This window comes from Etheostoma spectabile, unplaced genomic scaffold, assembly GCF_008692095.1.
Source record: "Etheostoma spectabile isolate EspeVRDwgs_2016 unplaced genomic scaffold, UIUC_Espe_1.0 scaffold273, whole genome shotgun sequence".
Lineage (NCBI taxonomy): Eukaryota > Metazoa > Chordata > Actinopteri > Perciformes > Percidae > Etheostoma > Etheostoma spectabile.
Genome location: NW_022605577.1, coordinates 1,429,022 through 1,447,923, shown reverse-complemented (window position 1 = coordinate 1,447,923; position 18,902 = coordinate 1,429,022). Strand labels below are relative to the sequence as shown.

The following is an 18,902-nucleotide window of genomic DNA, read 5'->3' as shown; positions in this document are numbered from 1 at the left end:
ACTTCTCAAACCATTTTGTGTAAATTCATCTTAAAGACTAGTAAATATGGTTGCCAATCTTACATTCATATCTTTCCTTGTGTGACAGACATCAATGAGTTAGTTCAGCATTCATTTCAAACTGAAATAATCTATCAGTCTATAAGATTACTCGTCCTAGGTTCAGCTGTTGTTGTCCTCTTTCTTCTAAGTGTTAACCCTACGCCGCTTGACCTCTAATTCTCGTCAGCGTTTACCCAGCAGCCATCTCTGTAGCCAGGCTGGCGCGCTGATATTGATTCTGCATCAAAACATCTGAAATAATAAAAATGGGGAAACTGTGCAAACCCTATACAGAAAAACAGCACTATGTATTTTCTAATGACTTAAATGAGCGTTGTCTTTGAAATTGTGTCATTTAAAGGCAACGAATACACAAATGTGTGTTTTAACGGTATTCTTTGTCCCTTGCTGGACAGACTAAGCGGGCCTCCTGGTGACACTGCCTTCCTTTGCATCACGCCCGTGTTGGTTTATGGAATGTGATGATATGACCAGCTGATCAGATCACATGACTAGAAAGTGTGGGAAAAACCTTCTCTCTCTGTTTAAACCAATCACGTGGGCGCCCGGGGAGCTCGCCTGGTGCGCCCATATGTAGAGGACCCAGCAGCCGCAGGTTCGACTCCGACCTGTGGCCCTTTGCTGCATGTCATTCCCTATCTATCTCCCCTTTCTTTACTTCCGCTGTCCTATAAAATAAAGGCGTAAAATGCCCCAAAAAATTATTAACTTTTTTTTTTGTGGAAAAAATGCCTTGGTTACCTTGCTTACCTTGTTTAAAACCATTCTAGCGTGGTATAGAAAGCCTGCAGGTAGACTCAGCTTGATTTGTGTCAGTTCTCATTAATAATAGTTACTTTATATTCTGCAGCTAAGCTGCTTGACTCTGATTGGCTAACAGCTAGCCAATGAGAGCCTGGCTATCGGCATCCTTTACCCTTTGTTCATTTTATGAATTATGGTCTGGTTGATTTTAAAATCGAGGATAAAGCAGGGGGTGTTTTAGGGCGTGGCGGATGAGATTGCCAGTGAAAGTGTGTAACGTAACATGGCTCCCCCCTCACTCCTCACTCCTCACTCCTCCCTCTCGTCTAAAATCGTCCACTAATTTCACCGTCAATGTTTGCAATTCATATCCATCTGTTAACACTGTCACAATAATAGAATAATCAAGCGACCTCTAGCTCACACATTAAGAACGTGCACCCCATGTAGGCTGAGTCCTGCCGCGACCCGGGTTGGAATCGCACCTGCGGCCCTTTGCATTCATGTAGTTGCTTTGTCTGTGACTATTAATAGCCCGCTTATAGCCACATATAAGTCTTTATGATGTATGTAATCATCTTGCGTCACTATATTGGTGCAATAGGGAACAGGAGTGGGCAATAGTGAAATAATAATTCAGATCCGTCACCTAGGCAACATGAAAGTGTCAATACCACAAGTCAAAGTTCTGCTTTGTTGATACGTATGCATCAATGTGTAAGCAGAGTTTTACTGTGGTTGAGGTGGAGTGAGTTGTGATGATGATAATAATAATATTAATAACATCTTCTGTAGTTCTGCACCACATATTTGTTTTTATTTGTTGGCTCTTTGGTTTCATTTGATGTTGTAAATGAGACCATCTAAGAACACTGGGAAGAGAAATCATACTTTGGTAGAACTGTGAACAACCCATGGACATCTAAAATGTGACACGCGCCCCCCCCCAAACAAAAAGAGCACAGAAAGCTACTTTGGGTGGCAGTAGCTCAGTCTTTAGGGAGTTGGGTTGGGAGGATCGCTGGTTCAAGTCCCCATTCGGACCAAAGTACGGAGTGTGGACTGGTAGCTGGAGGGATGCCAGTCCCCCCCCCCCAACTCCTCAAGGTCCTGGTCCAGCCTACTCATTCTATTTTAGGCCTGTGTGTAGTGTGTAATAACAACAGAGTGTAAATTGTAATTTTCCCATAAAGAGTATAAAATCAGTAAATAAATAAAATGTGTGTTTACTTTACAAACACATGCTTCTTTATGTAAAAATCTACACCTAAAATTAACTAATAACTACAGCTGTCAGCTAAATATAGCGGAGCAGAGTACAACATATCCCTCTAATATATATTGTAGTGGAATCTAAGTAAAAAGTAGCATACATTGTAAATACTTAAGTTAAATGCACAAATAAATGCAGTTGTCTATTTTTTCCCTAGTGTGACTCAGAAGTGACTTTAATGCACTTAATGGGTTTTATGGTAAAAATATGAACTTTATTATTTTCTCGTTTTATTGAGATAGCATCTTATTATTACCTCGGCTGGTTTTCACTAGGAAACTGTCTTCCAATGCCTCTCCCTTTAAGGCCAATCAGCTGCTGAAGGAGAGCGTCGTTGGTATTGTTGCATCTCTGGTCTCCTCCTTCCTTCCTCCCTCCCTTCCTCCTCCTCCTATTTTCCACTCCCTTCCCTCATCCACCCATCCGTCCACTCCCTCTCCTCTCCACACACGCACACCGATTTTCTCATCGCCTCCTCCGCCACAATGACCAACGATTCTCCGGAGGAGGAGACCCGAGCTCCGGGTGGCGGCGGCGGAGGAGGAGGAGGAGAAGGAGGAGGAGGAGGAGGAGGAGGAGGAGGAGGAGGAGGGGGGAAAGGAATCACCCGAAGGAACCCAGCGGACGACAATGTGACCATCCTGACATCCTCCATGGATTACCAAAGAGCCGGCCGGAGCCGAGCCAGCAGCAGCAGCACCGACGCCGCCTCGAGCATCACCTCCTCCCTGGAGCTGAGCATCCAGACGCGGATCTTTAAAATCATCGTCATCGGGGACTCCAACGTGGGGAAGACGTGCCTCACCTTCCGCTTCACCGGGGGGAGCTTCCCCGAGAAGACCGAGGCCACCATCGGCGTGGATTTCAGGGAGAAGGCGGTGGAGATCGAAGGGGAGACCATCAAGGTAAGCAACACAGGGGCTGGATGTTGATTGATTCCCCCCCCCATCCTCCTCCTTTTTTTTGTTTGTTGATCAGCTGCAGCTCAAAGTCTGCAGTATATCGCTGACACAGAGCCTTTCTTTTAATCTCAGTACTTTTCATTTGCAATACTTATTTTTTCAAAATTTAGGTATTTTTTTATTCTATATTTTGGAGAAATGCAACACATTTTGACCTATAGCCCAGTATGTGTATGGCCCAATGGCTATTTGAGGGATATATTTCTACACAAAAAATGTGTTTACAGGTTTGGCAATAGGTGTTTTAGTGTTCTTTATATTAATAATTATAATACAATTTAGTTATTTTATTCAAATCTTAGTTGATACAGGCGGATTTGTTGCATGGAAAACAGTTAAATCCTGACTAGATCTGAAAGGATTAGCAGATTAAATCAAATTTTTTATGTTTTCAAGCAAAAGCTTGAACATTACCTGGTTCTAGTTTGTTTTTTTTTGTTATTTGATTATGAAGTGAATATACTTAATATTATAAGATTCAACAGCACTTTGAAGACGTCAGCTCGGATCTTAGATTTGCTAACAATTCAGTCTTTTAAACCCTTAAATACAAATCAGCCATGCAATGTTGGATCATAGTGTATCACATATCCTATCAGTCACAACAAACTGTACACAAGTACACCTAACAGCATTAGAAATGTAGGCCATAGTACTGAAATGGATATCCTGGTAAATGCTGAATTAAAGTTGAAAGATTTCCACCATTCTTTGTAGCAATGCTGATTGGCTGATGATGCATTTTAAAGTTGTAGTTTGTATTTTCTGTAGCCCCCAAGGGGGTAAGCGAGCATCCACGAAGGGTAGCTCATATGGCGCCATTTTAATGCTACCAACTCACCACTCAGCCGCCGTTAGCATCCCATTGACTCCCATTCATTTTAGTGTCACTTTGACAGCGAGTAACTTTACATCTGAAGTGTTTAAAGACTCTATTTGTCCGTTGATTATTTCTAAAGAAACACGATAATGTATTAAAGGCTCCATTACCTTGTAGCTCACGTTATGGCTCCATAGCAGACGTTTTTATAAAAATAGGCTAACGATTGTGTCATGACCATGCAACTTACCGTCGCATAGTCGACAAATCACCGTATTGTCAGGGGAAGCTCGCAGACAGTTTCGACTTATATCAGCTGTTTAGGTTAAATTACTAATGTTAACTAGCATGTTAGTTAGCAGTAATTAGCCTGTGCCTATGTTAACGTTAACTAGCATGTTAGTTAGCAGTAATTAGCCTGTGCCTATGTTATTTACTAACATATGCCTACCTCTCCGTCTCTGCTGATTGGGAATGATTGAGATTTCTCTTGCACAGCTACCAGAAGACTTACAGCTTTCAGACAGGTTGCTCACGTCACATCTACGTCTTCAAGCTCAGTCGGAGGCTGCGCAGTAACGCTCAGCCATCACCGGAAAAGTTCATCTAATGTCCTTCACTGGTCTCCGTCCATCGCAAGGGATCTTTTGGTCCATTTCTTTAACTGGCTAAGAACCCCCCCACCCCCCCCACCCCCCCCATTAGAAACACTGAGTGATGACGACAACGCTGCCGTCGCGTCCACATGACACATTAAACAAAGCCTGATGGACTCTTCAGAAGAGATTATTATCTTGTAGTTTTTGTTGTTCTCTTTGTCTCCGAACAACGCATCACTCAAGCTCCTGCGTGCGAATTTCCTCGGACTAGATGCTATTTTGTAAACAGCCATACTGAGAAATCCAGAGAGAGTTGTGTTGAGCTGATAGTCTTCATTAGCTTTGTAGCAACTCATTTGGCAATGGCTTGAATTTAACAGACGTTCATTTACATACAATAGTTGCGCACTGCAGCTTTAAGTGTTACAGTATAATACCAGACTAGTTGAAATATGATGACAAATAGTCAAAATTGGAGTTTTCAGATGTTGAACATCTTTATTAGACATATACTTAGAGACTTACACTTACACTTAGACGTAGAGAGACTTAGACTTTTCTTTATTAATCCTTTTGGGATGACTCCGCAAGGAAATTGAAATTTCCAGCAGCAGTTTTCAACAAGAAAAATACAGTATGAAGAGAAAAAATAATAATATAATACAACCTTTGGCTATAAAAAGACATTTACCATAAATTATCAGTTAAGAGCAGTTTAAGTGTCCAGGTATTTATGTGGGTCTCATTCATTTGGATGACCTGTGAATAAACATTAGGCTTTTTTATTGAGATCTCTTCTTCTTCTAGATCTAGTGTACATAGCTTCCTCCTCCTCACTTGTCTGATTAGTGTGTGTGTGTTTGTGTGTTTGTGCGCGTGGGATGTAGAGGTTGCATACACACACACACACACACCCTTCCCCCCCGTCTGCAACCTCCAGATGCCCCCTAATGATGACTCACAAACACTGTGTAGACTCACCCATTAGGTCAGCGTGTCTGAATCATTGATTTTCTTTTCAAAACACACACAGTAAATGTATTTTTCATATGTTTATGTAACTAAACTTTTCAACCTGAGCTTTACCAAGTTCAACGTTTTCTTCACCATTAGTAGGCGAGGTTTCTGCCCTCAAAGCTGGCTGGGTATTGGTAGAGTACAGCAGACGGGGCAGTAAGTCAGGGTGTAAATCACACATCTTATCTCGATACAATCTATTGATTCCTTAAACCATGATAGAATGTTTACTGATAGCACAAACGATGCGTATTTGATTCAATTCAAAAGCCAGACTAAACAGATACGGTTTGAGTTTGGACCTAAAAACACCTGTAATTGTGAGACTATCGGGGGGGTAACTTGTTCCAGAGTCTTGGGGAAGCAACTGACCCCCCCACGGTTTATACCTGGACCTTGGGACTTCTAAAACCAACTGATTTGAAGACCGCAATGACCGGTTGTGCTTTGCAAAGTTAAAATTTTAGACAAATACTCTGGGGCGAGACTATTTAAAGCCTTAAAAACACACAATAAAATATTGAAGTCTATTCTAAAACACACCGGGAGCCAATGCAGGGTGTAGAGAACGGGAGTGATGTGTGCACGTCTAGATGTATTTGTATATGAAAGGATACATTTAACAAAATCATTTTGTATATGTTTATAAAAAAACAACTCAAATATCGCACAAATATCCCAATTTATTGCACCGTTGTGACGAAAAGAGAGCTGAGCCAGAAGGCAAAGTAGAGTATGAATGAGTACTAGAGCCCGACCAATATATCGGCCAATATTGGCTATTTCCCGATCTATCGGTATTGGCAATTATGATGGCCGATTAAAAAAAATAAAAATAAAAATAAAAAAGACTGGGCGACCTCTAGCTCACCCAGTAAGAGCGTGCGCCCCATGTAGTCCTGCAGCGGCCGGGGTTTGAGTCCGACCTGCGACCCTTTGCTGTGTGTCTAATAAAGACAATAATACCCCAAAAAATAATCTTAAAAAAAAAATTAAAAAAAAGACAAATAAATGATAGCGTAGTCTGTCCACCAGAGGACGCTCTACCACGGCCCTGTTAGCAACACTCGGATTATTAATTTTTTTGTGAATGTGTTTTTGTTCAAAGGACTTCAAGTTTCATATCTTAAGTTTGTATTTTTATACATTTTATTTATCAGAACTTTAACATATTTTGATGTTCCTCTGTTCTGTTGTGTCAATAAAACAAATTATTATCATATCATTATTATCATTATTTCAGTGAGAACTCATAAAGAACTACAAATTACTAATGGCAGGGAAATCTGTTTGTTTTGTTACGTGTTTCTGGATCATTATTTTTCTTAAATATATATCGGAATATCTGATTTTTAAATGACCAAACACTCAAGGGAAGTTTGGGGTCCCCTGCTGGAGCTGCTGCCCCCGCAACCCGATACCGGATAAGCGGATGAAGATGGATGGATGGATGGATGGATGGATGAAATTTTTTTTGTATTGTATCGGCCTTAAAAATCCTTCATCGGTCGGGCTCCAATGAGTACCTCATACAACCCCACTTAAAAAAATCCTAACTGTCCCTTTTAGAGTATAAGTATGTGTGTTGGTTATTCTCGTTAAAAACGTCCATGTTGTGGGATGTACTCTGCAGTTTCCAGGGTTGCTAACAAGCTGGAGTACTCTGGATTTAGAAAGATGACCCGAACTGAAGCTTTACAAGCAGACAGGGGTGTTTCAGATCCAGTAGGATCATCCATTGCCCGAGCTGAGACACGAAGCTAAAATCCTGAGCGTTACGTCATCCAGATGGGGATTTCGCGGCCTCTACAGTGGACTCTCTCATTTTACAAACTTCGGGATCTGAACCAACAACTCAAAATTTCCCTCAGTTTATGTATAACAGGATAAGTAAATAATAAAAAATCTCTTAAAACTAACTGTAGGGGGCGACCTCTAGCTCACCCAGTAAGAGTCCTGCAGCGACCCGGGTTTGAGTCCCACCTGCACCTTTGCCATGTCTCACCCCCCATCGTTCTCCCCCCTTTCCTGTCTATCTACTGTCACTATCTAATGAAGGGAAAAAATGAATCTTTAATAAAAAATAACTGAGCTGGTTGACTCCTTTTCCTCTCCAGTCCTCCAGGTGAACAAAAGAAGCTCACAGATTAGCAATGACAAATGTTATAAACTGCAGAGGACTACAAATAGCACAGCGCTAAGTATAGAATTAAGTGGGAAAAAAAATGGTAATGATTCTTAAGTTTGAGATTCAAAGCCATTGACTGGCAGATTCCTGAGATTTAACAATGATTTCATCTCCATTTTGACTTCATTTTTTTCTACTCTGTCCCTTATTTTTTAGCGTTTGGGCTGATTTTTCAAGCCAAAATGATTAATAACAGAATATTAAGTTAAACTGGGGACTTTAAAAGGCATTTACACTGAATTTTGATCGTGATTTTGGCTCCACGATCCCAAAAACATGGTAAATGAGAAACCTATTTTGCGCATTAGATTTGGCAAACTCTTGAGTTTGTAAAAAAGTTGTTTTCACTGTTGATTTAACAGTTTCACTGTTGTCAATAAATGCAACAATTTTCAAAAAATCCACACGTTATCATGTTTTCAATATTGATAAAAATGATTGTAATTCAGTCAATCAATTTTCTTAACTGGCTGTCAAATATGGGGCACAGGGTGTTCAACAAAGAGCAAGCTTTGGTGTTATGAGCTGCATTAAATGCAGCATTCAACATCTGATGCTAAATAGCCGGGCTTGTCCTTTTTTTCACCCCAGGCCTGGGCTGAGGGTTGGGAGACGTCCATGTTGGTGTACAAAGTGCTACTGATAACACAGAGACATTCAGCAGACAGACAATTCGAGCCCAATATACAGCCTGGTAGATGTGACCGAGCATGAGCCATAAGTAATATTTACTCTGCACTGTCAGAAATAGGGGTACAGTAGGGGTCCATTTCTGTCCCCCAAGGTACAATCTATACTAACGTACTCCATAGGGCTTATTGTTGGACCTCAAGAAACGTAAATGTACCTTTTTGAGGGTCAAAACGTATATATGTTCCCAAGCATTAAAAGATACATATATGTACCGTTTACTTTAAAAGTTAAGGTACAAAATCAAGAGACAGCCTCTGCCAAGGCAAATTTGTTGTAAAAGTTGTTTAAAGGTTTTAATTATACCTTAATTATTTAAGGTAAATTAAATTATCACTATATTTGAGTTTTGTAAGTCAATTTGATGAAATGAAATCGAAATGATGGGATTATATTGATTATGTAAATGAAAAACAACACACATAAACACACAAATGGCTGATTCTCACGGTTACAGTGTGTTTCATCCGAAACATTTTTGCATTGCATAGCCTACATTATCCATCATCTAATTACTGGAGAGCGGGACGGAGACTGCCAGCTCACTACTTTTGATTGGTGGAAAGATGTGTCAAATATGTAGAGCCAGCCCTGATTGGCTGCTTGATCTCAACTTAAAACACAAGAGTACAAATATGTATACCCTATACCAAGGGTACAAAAACTGTACCCTTGAGGGTATAGCCCCAGTGACAAGCCATTGTACCCCTAAAGGTACAATTATGTACATCATTTTCTGAGAGTGTGTCTGCATTTTGACATGGCTGATTTTCCTTTTTTTTTTTAGGTGAAACCAGTATCAGTTTTTCTCTTTTGCGGGGAGTTTGGGAATGAGCTCACTTCCTTTTTGTCCCTCTGGTTAAATTTGAACCATAAAAATGCTGAAATTAAGAAATGGCACGGCTGTAGAGTAGCTCCACATGCTGCGCAGGTGTACTGGCTGAAATCTGACAGTACAACACCAGCTGTGGGATACATCACTGGAAGCAAATGCTAGCATATTTAGCTAGATGAGTTAGCTGGTGAGTCATCTTGAGATCTGACTCACAAGTTCCCCAAAATATGAAGTAAACTAAGAACAAGCAGCGGAAAAATGCAGTTGTTGACCAAGTAGTGGGTAACATTTTAAACATTTGATTAACAGGACTAGGCAGCCTGTATCATTGATGCAATGGGTCCAAACGTAGTGTTATTTTGGTTTTAAACCCATTGGGTGCCATCGGGTGTGTGCAACTACATTTAATTTTGGCTTATATTAAATGCCGTATAGAGCACAGAGACCGTCGTAAAGACGCAGCAAAAACGCCCATGGTGCTACAGAGGAGTGCTCTCTTGAGACATTATAGCATTATACATTATGAATATCTTGGCCCTCTTTCCTGTTGACATGGTACAGCGCTATGTGCTGGTTCTTGTAAGCTTTAATAGGCTTAGACAACATGTCGCCAGATTCCTATTTGTCCTTGTCTTTTAGTTTACTGCGATTAATAAAAGATGGATGTGTAAAAAGCTTGCCTGTCTGGATTTTGTAGTCTTGCATTGCCAGATCTGTAAGGCCTGTAGAGTAAAGTCTGGCCACACCACACAAATATTATACAATAGGAATAAAAAAATGCTTTCTTAAACCAATCACAATCATCTCGGGCTGCGCCAAGTTCCAGTTCGGCAAAATATTCTCCGGAAGGAACTTGTTGACCTATTTAAATTAGCTGGATACATGGGCAAAGGTAAAATGCTCTTACCAATGCATTGCCATGTGCGTTCCGTCCATAGCAATCCCAAAACGTCCAATTTTTATGAATCTTTACAGTCATTCCCCGGATGAACCGAGCAGGCCTGCCTTGTTACATGATCCAAATTTTCTTCAAAACGTACTCTTTTCAACGTGTAGCTTGCTAGCTCGAATGTTGTTGTTGTTTCCTGAAGCTGACAGACTTTGAGAACGGATTCCAGGCTTAATAACTGGGCATGTGCTTCTGTTGATCCAGACTAGGATTATGTAACACTCCTGGCTGTTATTTCTCTGATATTCAAATCTAGAACTGCTCGAGGTCTATGTCTAACACCAAAAACACACCAAAACACCGCTCGTACATACAGTAGATATTCACTTTTATTCATATCAGTCACATTTCATTCGTCTGAAAACACAGTCTGATGTTGTGTGTGTCCACAGGTGCAGGTATGGGACACAGCAGGCCAGGAGCGCTTTCGCAAATCCATGGTGGAACACTACTACCGCAACGTCCACGCGGTGGTCTTTGTGTACGACGTCACCAAGATGACTTCCTTCCGCAACCTACAGACATGGATAGAGGTTGGTAACTGGCTCTGACCAATCATCAACATCTCTCCAGTTTCCAGTGCTCCCACTGGTTCACCCCCAAGACTATTTATTAGGCTGACACTGGGATATTTCACGTCGCAAAGCACGGTTTGCATCGCTAATGCTGCAATTTTAACAACTGCTGCTGTGATTATGCCAACAAAGAAGTGCACTGTAAATGGAAATGGACTGTTTTTATACAGCACTTTAAATAGAAAATGAATTATCCGAAGTGGTTTGTGTAATTAGGAAAAATATTTCCAATGTGTGCTAAAATGCTGCTACAATTTTTCCAACTTCCACTATGTCTGCCATGTCCTCTACTGGCACTATTCATTCTAATAATAATTACAACAGTCAGTCTTTAGTCACTGTTACAAGGGTACAAGCGGCCGAAATGGGTTTCCTCAGGAGGGTGGCTGGCGTCTCCCTTAGAGATAGGGTGAGAAGCTCAGTCATCCGAGAGGAGCTCCCTAGGGAGGTGTTCCAGGCACGTCCAGCTGGGAGGAGGCCTCGGGGAAGACCCAGGACTAGGTGGAGGGATTATATCTCCAACCTGGCCTGGGAACGCCTCGGGATCCCCCAGTCGGAGCTGTTTGATGTGGCTCGGGAAAGGGAAGTTTGGGGTCCCCTACTGGAGCTGCTGCCCCCGAGACCAGACACCGGATAAGCGGTCGAAGATGGATGGATGGATGGAAGTCTTTAGTCACCACACCTTGCATCAGTAGTAGAAATAGTAACAAAATGACTACTAGTTGTTTTTTTTAATTGATAGTTATAGTAGTATTGCAAGTAGTTGAATCAGTTGTAGTAGGTAATAGTGTCATCAGTATCAAAGTTAGTAGAAGTCATTCCACAGGACAAGTATTACCTGGGGACCTCTAGTAATTTGAAATAATTTCGGAGATTATCTGTGATCTTAAACCTGTGCGAATCTGCCATCTCTGTAATTTGTTGAGTAAAAATGCCACCACAAACGACCTACCATGTTTCAAAGTATAGGTAGTTGACTTGCTATATCGGGATTTGCAACTGAAGGATGAATCACGGGGTCGTCATGGATCTAAGACGAGAGAGCCAACTCGCAGGGATTTGCACCGAGAATAAACTGTATTCTCTCGAAATATTGCGCCTTTTCTTGTGGTCCAAGTCCGTCCCTATATGCCTTTGCATCTTGGACGTATTTCTGTTGTTTAGACATGGCTACTGTTGTGAGGAGGAAGGAGGACCCAAACGCAGAGTAGTGGGAAACTTAAAAAAAAAAGAGGCTTTTATTGTGTGACAGTCCAGCAAACACAGGAGCAAAAAGGTAAAGCCCAAAAATAATCCAAACAAAGGCACGGGGGAAGGCAAAAATTCAACAGGGAAATAATGCACAAGGGAAAACTCACTGGGAATTACTGGAGCACAGACCGGATCACAAGGGCTGGGAAAGCTGACAGGACAACAGGCAGGACAAACAGGCTGGGCAAAAGGATCTGACAAAGGACAAAGCAAACACGGGTTAAATACAAGAGGTAACGGGGAATAGGTGAGACGTCAGGTGAATCACATTAGGGCGGGACAGGAAAATCGGACGGGCACAAAGCAAAGCTAGACGAGACTAGACAAGACAGGAAACCAAACTATCAAAACAGAACAGGAAGCAGAACAAACAGACACTTACCGGGGAATTGCAAGACAGAGATAACCACACAAGATCGGGGAGAAAACTAAGAAACAAACGCCAAAAGGGAAAGAAAATCCAAAACAAAACCCCAAACCACAACAGCTACATTCACTTAAAGCATCCAAAGTTTACGATGCTCCACTGTAGTCCGTTCAGTTGTTTACACCGAGTATCTCCAATATGGCCGCGCATCCGGGTTACTGCCCAGAACGTGACGTCGGTGAAAACCCTCTATACGTCTCCTCCACAACACCACAGACAACGAGAGATTTATCTCGGAGGTGAAAAAACATAACAGACATCACAAACCCTTTTGATCAGGACAACGCCAGAAAAGAGAAGGGAGGCGTGACGCTTATTGGAGGAGTTCTTGGAGTAGATAAAGGTAATAAACATGTGATTAAGTAGATTGAGTACTTGTGGAGACAACAAAATATGTGAGCCATATAAGTAAGACGCTCTGTGAGACGCTCCTGGTGGGGTATGCCTCGTGATAGAGAGTGGAACAAACCCGCGGCGCAGTCAGAACACGGCGCAGTCAGAACACAGCGCAGACACGCCTGATGGAAAATCTGGGTTAGTCCTGTGTGACTCGGCATTACCACTATTTGCACTATGCAGCCATTTGCCAGCAGCAGTTGATTTGGCCAAGTGGGACATATTATACTGTAGCTGTCATCAGTTCAAATTACAGACACACACTTATGGCTACAGTCTACAAAGCTTGTATTCTGTTGTGTTCCAGGAGTGCAATGGCCACCGGGTCTCAGCATCAGTGCCTCGGGTCCTGGTGGGAAACAAGTGTGACCTCGTGGAGCACATACAGGTGAGTGGACCACAGCACAATAAATGACTTTATTTACCTTCCTAGATTTAATTTCCAACCAGGGGCGGAGCGAGAAGACCCGCGAAATATGATTGCCCTCCCCCAAACCATTGGGCTAGATTCTGACAATTGTGATTTCCATTGGATTAGAGTACTGTCACTTTTCTGCCTGTTTCCATGATGACTTTCCAAATATACATGGATAACATGGAACTAGAACTGGAAATGTTTTTAAGAAATATGGCAGACTGAACTTACAGAAAATGTGTATTGTATTCGCATATAATTTTAAAAAAAAAATGTATTTAGCAGAATTACATTGTGTTCCATCCTATCCAATATTAAAAGCAGATTTTCTATGCTGTTTTCTGATAAATTGATAATATAATTATTGGTACCCCCCGTACCACCCCACTTAACCCTTGTGTTGTCTTCCCGTCAACTATGAAAAAAAAAGATTATCGCTTTTTCTGACATTTTTGTCACTTTTTCAATGTTGTGTATGTTTTTTAGATGTTTTTTCCAAAGTTCTTTGATATTTCTAATGTTGACATTTTTTTCGCTTATTTTGAAGGCCCATTTTATGTGATTTAAAACACTGAAAACGGGTCAAATTTGACACAAAAAGTCCTGGAACGGCCCCTGTTTCCAACCGAACGTGTTGTGCTCCCCCAGGTGCCCTCCAACGTGGCGTTGAAGTTCGCCGACTCCCACAACATGCTGCTGTTCGAGACGTCGGCCAAGGACCCGAGGGAGAGCCAGAACGTCGACTCCATCTTCATGTCCATCGCCTGCCGCCTGAAGGCCCAGAAATCCCTGCTCTACAGGGACGTGGAGAGAGAGGACGGGAGAGTCCGACTCACACAAGAGACTGAGACAAAGAGTAGTTGTCCTTGTTGAGGAAAAGGAGGAGTGGGAGGCGTAATGGAAGGGGAAGAGTAACTGAACATGTGAAAAAAGAGGGGGAGAGGGATGATGGGAGAGTGAGGCTAAAACAAGAGTCTTTTAAATTACGTGCAACTTTTCAGGTTTTGGAGGAGGAATGAGGCTGATACTAAGAGCAATGTGTTCCAAGGAAGAGGATGGAGGAGGATAGGGTGGAGAGAAGGTGCTGAAGATAGAGAGAAAAGAGAGCAAAAGGGATTCATTAAGCATTCAGAAATGAGTCGATGTTGCCTTTTAGACTACAGCATAGTGTAGAAATTCTTCCGTCTTTTCCAAACATAGACAGAACCGACTGAATATACTTTCAGCGTGCCCAGTGCAAAGGCAAACAAAAATAAGAGATGAGTCATTTGGGGATTTACAACAATGATGCGAGGCTGCTGTTGCTGTTCATGACAGCCATTACTAACAGCAACCTATTTGAACGCAGTCTTATTTTTGTAGCCTGATTGATTGATTTTCATCCACATCTTAGCTGAAAGCAGTATTTCACAACCTACGGTATGTCCGCTGCCTTAAAAAGCTGCCCCGGTCTTGGTTTTAAAAACTCAGTCAGGCAAAAGTAGCACAGAGGTTTCAAGTGGTTTAACCTACTTGAGTTGGTTTATACAATCACCAAACAGTCTGACAGACTTAATGTGGAAATATCGACTTTTTGAGTCTATTTGTCTGAGTCAATTCTACAAGAGCAGGACAGTTGACTTCAAATCACTGTGAGATCATGAATACAGGGAAAATATGTGGAAACATTTCCTAGACAAAGGTAATGTGGAGAAAATATGGGGCAAAAAAACACCAGGTTAGCTCAAAGAACCTTTTCAGGAAGACCTTGACAACAAGGTTTCCTGAAGACAAAAACAGAGCATCTATTCTAGAGGTTGTCAGGCAGCGTGTCACATATTGATTAAAAGATCCTCTTACCCTTATGCAGGAGAAATGCACTCCCGTCATCTAGCATCTAATCCTGACATAAACTTATGCTATGCTAACCTTCTGCCACATTGGTTTATCCAGCTTTCTCTTTGTGTGAAAATGCAAAATCACCCACTTTTTCTGGGTGACTTCAAGATCCCAGCCAGTACAGCGGGCCATTATCGTTTGTACACACTGTATAGTTACTATGACTGCTCTAGTCCGCGTAGGGAGGAAGTCCGGGTGGATGGATGGTCTTAAAAACATGGCTTTCAAGCGGACGAAACACAAGACTTTCACCCAAGAAACGCGTGTTTTGTGTCCTGGGAGGTCTACTTAAAGAGACAGGTGTTTTAATCAAAACCACTATCTTATTTCAATTATTAACTAGTCATGTTAGTGCCTAAACTTAACTGTCGCCGCCGCACGACGGGCCGTTTTTGTTAACTAAACTTAACTGCAACAGCCTCCGAAATGACCTCGCAATGGCTGTTACCCCCTCCCAGTTATCTTTTCTCGGGCAAATGTAACTGTAAAGACAGCTTAACTCAACTGTCATGTGACCGGGAGTCACGTGACCGGCCGGGTGTCGCCTAATTTCGGATGATATCATACAAATTGGTGTGCATACATTTTTGTACGATATCATAAGCACGCCGTTGCCGAATGCTGACATTCGCAGCGATTCAAAAATATTCTGCAATGTGCTTTTTTTTTCCAAGTAAAAACCTTCTTTCTGTCTTGGATGATGTGCTCGCCACATCAACATCACTGCCTCCAGTCTCAGAGAGGACAGGAAACACGACAAAAACCTGTGACCCCTGTATACATAATGGATATATTTATAGTGCTACACATCCTGAGCCTGGGTGTGCGGTACGAGTGGACTTTTTAGCCGGGTGTCTGTATAAGGGAACAAGTCCAGGTGTGTTCGAGCCATGGATGATATACAGGCTGCATGAAACACTGTAGAAAGCCATATTTATTATTAACCCTACACAGAGATGCTTTGCATTGAGATCGCTCCCAGCTGGGTTGTGGAGGGACACTGGACATAACTCAGAGTTGGAGCTATGAAGCAACAATCCACGCGCCTGACTGTGGCGCTGTCACTTTGATATAACAGCACATGACATTGTAGCCTACTTTTGCAATCCTATAAATTTATTTGGATGCCATATGTAAAAGAAAATCCGATCGGCGAACATTTCAGACCCCGTTCCCTCCAAGATGACAGTCTGATCATGTCCTAGTTTATTCACCTCACTGAGTCATTTAAACACTGCAAATCCAAATTAAATCCATACAGCTATTGTCTGTGTCGTATCAGGTTTTGTGGATTTTCACTCTTTACTTTATTCTTCAAACATTTATGTTTGTGTCAGACGGGGGATTAAGCAGCCGTTACAGGGGAATAAAATGGATTTCTTTTCTTTTTTTTTAAACACAATTGTACAATACAATTCTAATTGCACAGGCAAATCTGCGACATGCAACCCAGAGCCATAGATTCAACAAATCTGGGCAAAAGAACACACAGAAACTAGGATAACGTCCATGTAACCATTTTCAAAACTGCTTAATCTGTTAGTCTTCTTATACGTACATGGGAGGAGGGGTACACCTTACAACAGTTTATCTCTTAACAGCTATCTGTGGCTGTTTACCCTTTGGTTAGCATAATCGGGCTAATTTAGTCGCTGTAATACATGTTAGACGACTGTACTAGCCTAATTAGAGGAACAACATGTTGTGGTAAAAAGAAGAATGTGCCTATATTTCCTTCCTAAACTTACCAGACCTGAATAAAGATTTATAGCATTTGACTTGGTTTCAAATGATTGAAAAAAAGAAAGGTATAATTAAGTTAGCCTTAAGCCTCAGTACTCATTATGGTTATTAATTTCACATTTTACATTAAGCTCTCTCTTAATTTTCTTTTTCAAACATTTGAAATCATAACCACTTTGTGTTTTACGGAGGAGGATCAGGGCCACGTGAACATTTGATTTCATTTCTGAGTTTAAACTCCAAATCCTGACTTTATTCTCAGAATCCTGACTTTATTCTCAGAATTCTGACTTATTTTAAATCAGAATTTTGCTTTTAAACTCAGAATCCCGACTTTATTCTCTGAATCCTGACTTTATTCTCAGAATTCTAACCTATTTTGAATCCGAATTTCAACTTTGACATCAGAATCCTGACTTTATTCTCAGAATCCTGACTTTATTCTCAGAATTCTGACTTATTTTAAATCAGAATTTTGCTTTTAAACTCAGAATCCCGACTTTATTCTCTGAATCCTGACTTTATTCTCAGAATTCTAACCTATTTTGAATCCGAATTTCAACTTTGACATCAGAATCCTGACTTTATTCTCAGAATCCTGACTTTATTCTCAGAATTCTGACTTATTTTAAATCAGAATTTTGCTTTTAAACTCAGAATCCTGACTTTATTCTCTGAATCCTGACTTTATTCTCAGAATTCTGACTTATTTTAAATCAGAATTTTGACTTTAAACTCAGAATCCTGACTTTATTCTCCAAATCCTGACTTTATTCTCAGAATCCTGACTTTATTCTCAGATATCTGCCTTTTTTTAAATCAGAATTTGCACTTTAAACTCGAGTTCTGACTTTATTCTCAGAAGTCTGAGTTCAAACCAAGGGGGTAAGCCAACCTTCACAAAGCGAACCTCCCATGGCGCCATTTTAATGCTACCAAGCCATCACTTTCCATTTGCATCCTATTGACTCCCATTCACTTTGACAGCGAATAACTTTACATCTGAAGCGTTTAAAAACTTTATTTGTCCGTTGTTTATTTCTAAAGAAACACGACAATGTATAAAAGGCTCCATTACCTTGTAGCTCACGTTATGGCTCCGTAGCAGACGTTTTTATAAAAATAGGCTAACGATTGTGTCATAACCACGTGACTTGTTGTCATATAGTCGACAAATCACCGTATTGTCAGGAGAAACTCGCAGACAGTTTTGACTTATATTAGCTGTTTTGGTTTAATTACTAATGTTAACTAGCATGTTAGTTAGCAGGAATTAGCCTGTACCTATGTTATCTCCTAACATATACCTACCTCTCCGTTTCTGCTGATTGGGAATGATTGAGATTTCTCTTGCACAGCTACCAGAAGACTTCCAGCTTTCAGACAAGTTGCTTACGTCACATCTACGTCTTCAAGCTCAGTTGGAGGCTGCGCAGTAACGCTCAGCCGTCACCGGAAAAGAGCTTCTAACAGACTTCACTGGTCTCCGTCCAGAGCAACGGGATCTGTTGTTCCATTTCTTTCACTGTCTATGGCTCTAATCCTCTTCCGAAGTATTTTACCCAGGTCTTAAAGTTAAGAATAAAAATGCACAGTATGTTTGCTTGCCTTCCCTTTTTCCTGTACATAGTACATTTAATTTGTTATATTTTGCTGGGTTTTAATTGCAGTTCATTTGTGTCTTTTTTAATAGCCGTGTTTGCTCTTAAAGGGATGCCTTGACATTTTGAAATGTAACCTTGTAATTTTGTTAATATGCAAAAAGTCACAATGTCAACAAGAAAAATAGGAAGAAAAAAAAGGTTTCTGTGTGTGGCATTAATTAAAATCAGCATGGGCAACGGGCCCTTGTCAGATCAGGGCACAGTGTCTTGAGTTTTTAAGAGTCCGGGAGATGAAAGGAATAGTCGATCAACAGAAATGTATTTGCAACTGCTTTGATAATTGTTTAAGTGATATTTAAAAAAAAAAGAAGCCAAAACTTAATCCGGTTTAAGATTCTCAAATGTGAATATTTGATGGTTTTCTTTGTCTTATACGACAGTAAACAGAATATCCCTGTGTTCGTCGGGCAAAA

General features: G+C 41.1%; 1 protein-coding gene across 1 annotated transcript; it reads left to right on the top strand.

The window, feature by feature from the left end:
* The first annotated feature begins 2,238 nt into the window (after positions 1–2,238).
* rab33a (RAB33A, member RAS oncogene family) lies at positions 2,239–17,080 on the top strand. Its single transcript, XM_032510889.1, has 4 exons — positions 2,239–2,985; positions 10,533–10,673; positions 13,097–13,177; positions 13,853–17,080. The coding sequence occupies exons 1-4, from the start codon at positions 2,566–2,568 to the stop codon at positions 14,075–14,077; spliced, it is 867 nt and encodes a 288-aa protein (XP_032366780.1). The 5' UTR covers positions 2,239–2,565; the 3' UTR covers positions 14,078–17,080.
* The last annotated feature ends 1,822 nt before the right edge of the window (positions 17,081–18,902 follow it).